Source organism: Haliaeetus leucocephalus, unplaced genomic scaffold (genome assembly GCF_000737465.1).
Source record: "Haliaeetus leucocephalus isolate CR32 unplaced genomic scaffold, Haliaeetus_leucocephalus-4.0 Scaffold92, whole genome shotgun sequence".
In the NCBI taxonomy this organism is placed as follows: domain Eukaryota; kingdom Metazoa; phylum Chordata; class Aves; order Accipitriformes; family Accipitridae; genus Haliaeetus; species Haliaeetus leucocephalus.
This window is the reverse complement of record NW_010972528.1, coordinates 1537689-1547546: the sequence shown is the minus strand read 5'-3', so window position 1 is coordinate 1547546 and position 9858 is coordinate 1537689. Positions and strand designations below refer to the sequence as shown.

General features: G+C 63.4%; 2 protein-coding genes and 1 non-coding gene across 3 annotated transcripts in view; 1 reads left to right on the top strand and 2 right to left on the bottom strand.

Annotated features, from left to right (window-relative positions):
- The window catches only part of SETD6 (SET domain containing 6), a 5022-nt gene extending 4873 nt beyond the window's left edge, over positions 1-149 (bottom strand). The window contains exon 1 of the mRNA XM_010585202.1: positions 6-149. Coding sequence (XP_010583504.1) covers positions 6-149 — 144 coding nt within the window. The remainder of the gene's footprint in view (positions 1-5) is intronic.
- A 21-nt stretch (positions 150-170) lies between these two features.
- On the top strand, positions 171-243 carry TRNAK-UUU. The gene has a single exon. It is a non-coding gene; the product is annotated as a tRNA-Lys (tRNA).
- A 1719-nt stretch (positions 244-1962) lies between these two features.
- LOC104842689 (SNF-related serine/threonine-protein kinase-like) lies at positions 1963-5802 on the bottom strand. The gene is given in 7 exon segments (XM_010585201.1): positions 1963-2744; positions 2780-2830; positions 2983-3032; positions 3034-3120; positions 3228-3440; positions 3615-3756; positions 5214-5802. Coding segments are annotated over 7 exon segments (1914 nt in total).
- Positions 5803-9858: the final 4056 nt, after the last annotated feature.

The following is a 9858-nucleotide window of genomic DNA, read 5'->3' as shown; positions in this document are numbered from 1 at the left end:
CGGGCCGCGGCCAGAAGCCGGGCGCCGAGCCCGGCGTGCGCGGGCGGCCCCCCCGGGGCGCTGCGGGGGTGGACGAGGTCGAAGCGAGTCCCCGCGTTGTCCCGCCGGCGCCGCAGGGAAGCGGGGTCCCGGGTGCCCGTCGCGGACATCCCCCGAAGGCGCGGGCAGGAGCCTGGATAGCTCAGCTGGGAGAGCATCAGACTTTTAATCTGAGGGTCCAGGGTTCAAGCCCCTGTTCAGGCGAAGGCGTTATCCTTTAGGAGCCCGCGAGCAGCACCTCTTCCTGCAGCCGCGGTCCCGCGGGGGCTGCAGGCTCCCCAAGGCACACCTCACCCCCCTGCTGCTTCTTTTCCCCCCCCATCACCTCCCTAGGGATCTTTCCAATGCCGGTTCCATCCCATCTGACACTCACACAGCAGCGGTCTCTTCTTCCAGCCACCCAGTACTGCAGAGAGGGGGATCCCATGCTGGATGATGGGGACCAGCAAGGGTGTTATTTGGGGTACGCATGGAGGGAGATACAGAACGGGGGAGAAAATAGGATGGATGGAAGAGGGAGGGACGCAGCACAGCTGGAGGGAAGGCAAGCCAGGGCTGGACAAGAGAACTGGGGGGGGAACTGGGGGGCTCAGGGGTGGCCTGTGGCCCCACCCCAGGATTAGGGGGTGGGGAGCTATTCGGGGCACCCCTGCGGCTGAGTGCAGTTGACCCTCGAGCCTCACTGGGGACGTGCAGTACCCTCTGCCTGCCTTTTGGCATGCCCTGGGTGCTCCTTGCACCTTTGGGTGTTCCCCATCCTTGTCCTTATTCCCCTCTGTGCCTCCCCCCCGCCGCCAGACCTCCATTTTGGGCCCCAGCCAGGTGCAGGCTGAACCCCCCCAGTCTGCCTCAAGGAACACCTGCAGACGCCCCACGTTCCCCCAGACCTCACTCTTCCCCAAAAGGGGCTGCGGCAGCAGCTGCTTTCCCCCCTCCACAGGGATGGCGACGTAGCGGTGGTGGCTGGGCACGCCAGCCAGGCAGTGCTAAAACAGCCCTGGGCAGGGAAAGCCTGTGCCCGCTGCACCCCGTGCCCATCACACAGCCCCCCCAAACCAGCCACCACCACTCCACCCCCCCACCTTGGCTCAGGCAGATGCTCCCAGGCAGCCACCCCTGGTGCCCCGGCCTTTGCAGGGTGGGAGGACGGTGGTGTTTTTTTGCAATGAGGCGCGGCACCCTGCATCAACCCACGAGCTTATTTTATTGGCCCGATAAACTTTGCTTCCCAGCGGCTCCGATCCCTCCTGCGCGCCTGCCACACAGCTCGGGCCGAGCTCTGGCCCGTGCCTCAGTCGTCATTCATTTCTTGCCAGCAAGAAAACAAAGAGATAATAAATAGGAAGCTTATTTGCAGGGGAGGCCCAGGGGACAGCCTCGAGTCACGCGCAGCCACAGGCAGGGGTGCGCCTGGCCCCCGCCAGGGCCCCGGGGGGGGCGGGCGGGGGGGTGACACGCTGCAGGCAGACAAATGGTTGCCCCACGGCCGCCGTGGGCAAGACAGCCTGGCCCTGGGGCCGTGCATGCTGCAGGGCTGGGGAGGGAGCCGTCCCAGGGAGGGAATATAGCAATCTCTATTTAATTACATTAAAATAGACTATTTAAAAAAATTATTTCTAGTAGTTAAAAAATGTGTTGTGGTCCATCCAGCCCCAGCGGGGCCGTGGAGCTGCCCCCGGCAGCCCCAGGGGTTTGGGGACAGGCTGGCCGGGGTGGGGATGGACCCCAAACCCACCTCATCTCCCAGACAGTCCCATCCCAGGGGGTCTGTCGCAGCGGGTGCCGGGGGTGGGTGCTAGCTGCGTGGGCACCGCAGGTGACAAAGCAGGGGCACTGTGACCCCCGCCAGCCCCATGCTCTGCGGGTCACAAGCAGACCAAAGGCAGGGGAGCTGTCGCCCTCCTGGACCCTCACCCCAGGGACTTAAATGACGTGGCAGCAGTTGAACTGCCCCAGTGAGAGGAGGCTCTCCTTGGAGCCTGGCCGGATTTTGAAGGCCAGGGCTTTCTCACAGAGCGGGAACTGCAGGAGCCTGTCCCGCAGGCTGCCCCCCTTGCTCTTGCCCGGGTCCAGCTTGATCACGCTCTCCGTGCCCCCCTCGGTGCCCCCGGGGCCTGAGCTCTCCACCAGCCACCGGGCTGGGCTGGTGGGTGCCCCCTGCCCCGGGGACTTGTCCGTGGGGCTTGGGAGGGTGGTGGGGGTCGTCTCTGCCCCCAGCACCTGGGGGACCCCAGCAGAGCTGCTCCGGGGTGATGGGCTGGCTCCCCTTTCCCTGGGGAGCTCTGCCGAGGAGCCCCCAGCCTCTCTGTCCTCCTCCCTCCTAGGGGGCTCAGCTCTGTCCCCCTGCATCGCTGGGGGACCCCGGCCCCCACTCACTCCCTTCCCGGCCCAGGCCGCGCCCGGGCACCCACCCCAGCCCCCCAGCTCGGCCCCCGGTCCCCACACCTCCCTGCGGCCAGGTGGGCGGCGGGCGTGCAGGAAGGCTCGCATCTGCTCCTGGTTCAGCGAGCTGCTCTTCCTCTCCATGGTACTGGGCCTCCCCTCCTCCTCCTCCTCCTCCTCCTCCTCTTCCTCCTCGCAGATCTGCTGCAGGGCCGGGGTGCTCTTGGTGATGGTGGTGTCAACAGCGGGGACCTTCAGCAGGGTCCGCGGGGGCTGCCGGCCGCCGATGTCCCCTCCGGTGGGCAGGGGAGGCAGCCGGGACCCTGCGGCGAGGCCACCTGGCACCTCTGTAAAGGGCAAGAGGCCGCTGCTGCTGCCCATGGGGCCGAACGTGTCCGATAAGTTGGTCCTGAAAAAGGGGAGGGATGGAGGTGTTGGTACCCAGCCGGGCATGGTGAAGGCTGCAGCAAGAAAGGGGACGAGGAATTGGCCGGGACCCTGTGCTGGGGATCTGGGGTGGCATGAGGGAGATGTGGGACAGGGGGTAGCAGGAGGTCTCACCTGCTCTGTACCTCCTTGGCCAGGTTGTAGACGAGGCTGAGGCGGTGGCCCTGCTTCTCCTGCTTCTCCCGCAGCATCCTCTCTGCCAGCAGGAAATATGTGGCTGTGATGTGGTTGTAGCGGTCAGCCTCCAGTGCCCTGCGTGGGACCAAGGGACCCATATCAACGCGTGAGGAACGTGCTCAGAGGGACCCCTAGAGCCCTTTGCAGGGGCTCCTGCCTCAGCATCCCACCCCATCACTCACTCCTGGATGGTGTCCCGATCTGCAATGTTCCCGCACATCATGGCCTGGAGGATGATTTCGTGCTCCTCCTTGGACATGCGCTTGTGGGAGGTGAGGGGCAGCAGGCAGCGGCTGGCAGGGGACGGGTCCACCCCCTGCAGCCATGCGTGGCCCTCGATCTGCTCCAGGGAGGCTCGCTGCTTCGGGTCCCGCTGCAGCATCCTGGAGATGAGACTGTGGAGGAAAGGGGCGACGCTGCAATCCTGCGGCAGCACGCAAGCCCCAGAGATGGCAGCTTTACCACCCTTTCCCACCCCAGCTCCCAGGCTTCCCCCGGGGATGAGGCATCCACCCCCGGGGGCAGGGAATCAGGGTCCAGGGGGATCTGGGGCAGAGAGAGGTGCTTACTCAGCGCACTGTGCAGAGACGTGCGGGGGGACGGTGTAGCGGCAATCCATGATCATGGTGAGGGTCTCGCTGTCATTGGCCTCCTGGAAGGGCGGGTGGCCACACACCAGCATGTAGAGGATGACCCCCAGGCTCCAGATGTCTGCAAGAAGCAGCAGCAGTTCAGGTTGCACCCACCATGGCCCAGGAGAGAGGTGGGGCCATGCCACCAGGCCCCAGTGCCTATCCAGCAGAGACTAGTGCTCACTGGGATGCTCCCAGGTCCTGCCCCATGGATGTTCCACGTCCCACAGATGGGGAGGCCACAGCCCCACCGAGGCAGAGAAGGACCTTCCTCATCCCCAGATCCAAGCAGGTCTCAAAGGGCTTCACCAAAGCAGTTGAGATCTTAACCCCTTTTTGAGGTGAGGACAGGGAAGCCAGCCCCAGGCTCTGTCCCCCACAGTCACCCACCCACAGCACCATTTCATGTCATTACTCAGCTTCCCAGTTCCCAAACAGACGCCACCACGACCATCCTGGCACTGGGCTGTGCCGGAGGGGACATCACAGCCATGCGACAGGGACACAGCACTGATCTGGGCCTTCCAGCTGCGTGGGCACCAGCTGGAGCGGGACTGCTGCCCTGCCCTGGGGACAGGGACAGAGCCAGCGGCATCTTCACCCGCTCCTCCTGACGAGCACAGAAACTCTACTCTCCACAAAAGCACTTTTTTAGGATGCTGAGCACGCCCCAGGGCTCTCTGTTAATACCTTCAGCTTCTTAAGTCAAGTGCTGCGTCTGAAAATTTTTTATCTGCGCTGGTTTTCTCCCTTCATTTCTCTTTGCGGAGCCACCAGCTTATTTTTCTACGGTTTCTACAAGCTATTCCCATTCTCAACTCCAGAGCCGCCTTTCCCTGAGCCAACATTAGGCTTTTTCCTTTAAGCGCTAGTGTTTTGTTTTGCTAAATCCTCCTGCCCCAAATTCCAGCAGCACTGGCTCAGGTCCTGCTTCCCTCTTGCATCTCCTCTGTCCCAGCAGAACCACTCGGTGTCCCCAGCCCAGCTCTCTGCACCACAGGACAGTCTCCCCAGCCCTCCTGCACCCTGGCCAGGGGAGGAACGGCGCTGGGAGCCACGGAGAGGAAGTGGTTTTCAGGGTGGGGATGGAGCAAAGGAAACTTTTGGAGCTCCTCCACCCAAATAGCAGCATCCCCAGCAGGTTTCCTTCCGGCATCGCCCCCCTCAAATAACTGCTAGTGCTGGCTTGCCGGTGGCTGCACCCTTGCGCTGCTCCTCCCGAGCCCCAGCGGATGCCACGTCAGGCTTGCAGCCTGCTTGTGCTTTTTCCCATCCCTGGCATGAACCATCGCTCTGTGGGATCTCGGTGGGTGCGGGGATGGTCTCCACAGTGAGAACCACCCTGTGCCAGGGCAGGCCTGGGCACCCGAGCACCCAAGGGGACAGGATTGCTCCCTGTGGGAACAGCAGTGCCACTGGGGCATGGGTGCTCCCAGCCTAAGGGCCAAAAGCGAGGTGGTACCCGGCAGGCAGGACCACGCTCCGGGCAAGGGGCACAAGGGAGGCAGGTCTGTGGCTGCGCCCCACTGCCCTTACCGACAGCCGGGGCATCGTACTCATCCCCGAGCAGGATCTCGGGTGCCGAGTAGGCCAGCGAGCCGCAGCTGGTGGTGAGCATCTTGCCAGGTTGGAAGCGGTTGCTGAAGCCGAAGTCGGTGAGCTTGACCACCCCCTGCTCCTGGAAGAAAACCACGTTCTCGGGCTTGAGGTCACGGTGCACCACGTGGAGCTTGTGGCAGTAGGAGATGGCGTGGACGATCTGGGCGAAGTAGTGCTTGGCCCGTGTCTCGGCCAGCCCGCCCTCGTGCCGCATGATGTGGTCAAACATGTCCCCACCATCGCCCAGCTCCAGGATGAGGTAGAGCTTGGCATGGGTGTCAATGACCTCGTAGAGGCGCACCACGTTGGGGTGCTGGACCAGCTTCATGCAGCGCACCTCTTGCAGGAGCTGCCCCGCTGCCTCCCCTGCCAGCTTGCTCTTGTCGATCACCTTGACGGCCACCCGCTGCCCGGTGAAGACGTGCCGCGCCAGCTTCACCACCGCAAAGTGGCCCTTGCCCAGCGTGCGCTCCAGGTCATACAGCCCCGCGATCTTCCCCTCGCCGCAGCCCTGCGACCCGGCCATGGTGGCGGCGTCAGGCGGGGACGGGCATTGGGCGCTGTGGGATGGGGGAGCTGCTGAGCAATGTGGTGTGGGGGATGGGGCACCCCCAAATACCAGGTCTCCCAGCACTGTGGACACCAGGATCCCCAGCACATCAGAGTCCCCAGCACCCTGGGCACCCCCGACACCCCACCTCCCAGTCCCCAGCATCCCAGGACCTGGGCACCCATCTATGACCCCACCTCCAGTCCCCAGCACCCTGGACATCCAAATACTCCCACCACCACTTCTCAGCACCCTAGGGCAACCCGACACCCCCATGTCCAGGTCCCCAGTACCCTGTGTACCCCAATACCCCTACTTCCAGGTCTCCAGCACCCTGGGTAGCCTAATACCCTCACCCCCAGGTCCCCAGCACCTTAGGCACCCCAATACCTCACCTCCAATCCCCCATCACTCTGGGTTCCCCCATACCCCACCTCCAGATCCCCACGACCCCAGCACCATGGGGACCCCAAGACCCTCACCTCCACTCCCCAGCACCCTGGACACCCCCATGCCCCACCTCCAGGCCCCCATCACCCCGAGGCCCCCCGGGCTGCGTCCCGGCGGAGCCCCACGCACCGGGACGGCGGAGCTGGGGCCGCCGGGGCTGCGGCTGCCCGGGCGCGCCCGCCCCGCTGACGTCAGGGCGGCTCCGGGCTCGCGCCTTAAAGGGCCCCGTCCACCGCCCGCCGGGGCTGAGGCCGGGGCGATGCTCATCGCACCTTCCGAAGAGGAGGCCCCTGGTAGCGCTGTCCGCCCCCCCGCCGGCTGACGGCAGCCCCCGAGAGGGGCCCTCAGCCTGGCTCATTAGTGCCCATTTGCGGTGGCGGGGACCGGGTTGGCATTAGTGGTGACGAGGGCCGGTAACGAGCTAAATGAGCCGCCCGCCTGCCAGGCCGCTTCCAGGAAGAGAGGAAAAGCCCCCTGCCCCGGCTTGTCTCCCGAGGGTCCCGCCATGGGACGGGCACCCGCCCTGCTGCCCTCCTGCCCAGAGTGCCTGCTGACGGGCATCTCTGCCGTGCCGCCGACCCGCTCCATCGCCCGCTCCCACCCTCGCTGAGCGCAAGGAGCACCGAGCCGGGGCCGGGGGCGCAGGCGCGGCCCCCCCGTTCCCCTCCACTGTGAGCCTTCTTTTTCCTGGAAGTGGCCCGGCGAGCGGCCGGCTGCCTCATTTAGCTCGTTACTGGCCGTAGGGATGCGCACAAAGCAGACGTTGCTCCTGCAGATTAAAAAGCTCTCAGCGCGGCCGCCCTCATTACCGCTAATGCCTTCCCAGAAGTCCTTCGCCCGCGGCCTCGCAGGCTGCAAACAGGCCCTAATGAGTTGGGCTGAGGGCCCCGCTCGGGGGCTGGTGTCAGGTGGGGGCCGGGGGCAGAGCAGGCTGGGGACACGATCCCCCCGGGGCTGGGGATGGAGCTGCCGGGAGGATCAAGCTGCCAGCAGCTCCTGCCACAGGAATGGATCTGGATGGGGCTTCGGGAATGGGACTGGGAATGGAAAGAGGGAGGCTACCAAACCCTCCTCTAACACAAGATGAGTCTTTATCCAGGCATGTGGGGTGCAGGAGGCTGCTGGGTGCTGTGCAGGGGGGTCCTGACTGGGTGCTGTGCATGGGGGACCCAGCTGGGTGCTGAGTGTTTCCAGCAGGTGCCTGCACCCAGAGGAGAAGGGGCACGGCAGACGAGCCCTTCACCAGTCCCATGCCCCGTCCCCTCCGAGCCAGCCAGGCCCTCAGGTGGTGCCAAGACAGGGTGTGCGCAGGGGGCAGAGGGGGGCCTGCAAAGAGCCCCAGGGCTGGCACTGCCACCAGAAGTGGTGGCTCACGCTCTGCTGGAGACGTGCTGGGAGACCTGGGGGGTCCTCCCTGGTCGTGCAGAGTGTGGGAGCAGCCTGGCAAGGGCAGAGCCTGGGCCATCAGCCTTCCCTGCTGGGTACATCACAGCCCACTGAACCCCTCTCATGTCTTATCCCCCCATTTCTTGCAGGCCTGAAGCCACCCAAAGACTCGGGCATTTCCAAAAGGAGCCCAGCTGAGCTGCTGACCTGGGAGTGGGCAGGCTGTAGGCTGGTGGAGGGAGATGCTGAGGAGGAAGCAGAGGAGTTGGAAGCCCCTGGGATGCTGGGTGTCTGGGCAGTTAGCCACCCTGTGTGTACATCTGGGGATTTAAATGGGAAGGTGATTCCTGTCTGGCTTCTGGCACTGAGGTTTCTAGGAAACAGCTCTCAGATCTGCTGCTGTCAGTACAGGAGGGGACTGTGGAGGCTCCATGAGCAGCATCTCCCACCACCTCTTTTGGCTGACCCTCTGTTCCTGGTTCTTCTCCACTAGTGAAAGGCCCATGCATGTCAGGGTGGGGTCCTTCTCCTGATGGGGTGCTGGGTGCTGCACCCGAGCTGCTGGTCCATATCCCTTTGCACAATTGCCTGTTGTACACATGCCAACCCTGCTTTGAAGCCCTCAGTTGAAAAAGCAAGAACAGGCACGTGGTGTGCTGGGATGCTGCATCCATAATGCACGTCCGCTGCAGCCCTGGCCAGTGAGAGACTGCAGAGACGCCATCTCCACCAGTGCCTGGCCCCATGACTGAGGCTGCATCGGGCTGGCTGCAGCTCCCTTTGGGTTTTGGAGTGGCCCTTGAAGGTCTCTGCACCGAGAAGCCCAAGGAACCACATACAATGGCTGTGAAAGCCAGCATCAGGGCTGGGGAGAACCGAGCAGCTGGTTCCTTCCTTCTCACAGTGGAGTCGAGCCTGGGATGCGCAAGGGAGCTCCTCTGAGAACACCTGGCTCTGAGCAACTGTGGGTTTTCCAAAGGATACATGAATGAGAGGTGCAGTTAGCACATGGGAGCCTGAGGAATCTGCAGATGGCGAGTGGTCAGGAGTTGGAGGACTTCTGGAGGCTATGGACTATGGCTGGGTGCCTGCCAGGAGCTATGGGTGGGCAACATTCCCTTTGAAAACTGGTAGAGATCTCGGCGTGTCTTTGGCGAGGAGCCTGTAGCCCTGGTATTTCTCTAGTGGGGAACTAGATGTCCTCAGGCTGCAGCCTCAGCACTGCTCAGGCATGGCTGGAAAGGGAAGGGACCTGGAAGGGCACTGGGGATCCCTCCCAAGAAACTTGGGAGTTTGGGGCCAGTGGGGATCTGTTCCTCCCTGCAGCCATGCGGGGCACAGAGAAGGAGTCCTCCCTCCCGCGCATCGCCCCGCTGGCTGCCTCTCCTTCCAGACAAAGCCCGGTTTCCAGAGAAGCCCACCTACCTGGTAGTTAGCAGAGTCATGTGGCTGCAGCACTTAATTAATAAAAAGCCAATATAAATTCCAGTAAGCATGTGGGGAGGAGGACATCAAGGCAGAGAGCAGTAGCGGCACTCCCAGCAAGCTTGGTGGAGCGGTGAGCAGCAAGTCGCCTCTCTGCTTGGAGAGGTCAGTGCTTACAATGGGAAGGGTCTGGGGGCATTGGGGGTGTGATACCCATGGCTGTGGGACTCCCCACAACATGGAGGGGTCTCTCCCAGCAAAAAGCTAGGTGGTTTTGCAGGGATGGGGAGGTGAGGAGAAGTCAGCACAGCTTTGGGCTGCCGGAGCCAGGGCTGGAGTCCCAAGGCTGCCAAAGCAGCAGGCGCTGGGTTTATGGGACTCAGCTGCCGGCAGCAACTGGGGGTCCCCCTACCAGCCCTTTTCTTTCACTTCCTAAGAGCCCCCCTGCTTTTTACAGCTTTCAAGCCCCCAAAGCCTACAGCCTGACCCTGCAGTGTCTGCTTTCACCCAGGTCAGCTTGCCCAGTCCTTCCCCAGCTGTGCCTGGTGCAGTCCTCCTCCCTGCTGAACCGCCTCCAGCCCAGCCTCGCCCTCTTCTCACCATTACAGCTTCACCTTCACCTTCCTCTCTTCTGTTGGATCCCCCCATGAGTGTGGAGGGGGAAACAAACCCTGCGCTGGGGGCAGGTGAAAACCCCGGGCTGGTCCAACTGCGGGGACATCTCCAGATGATGGTGTCCATGTCCAGGCAGAGGGGGCTTTGCATCCAAAC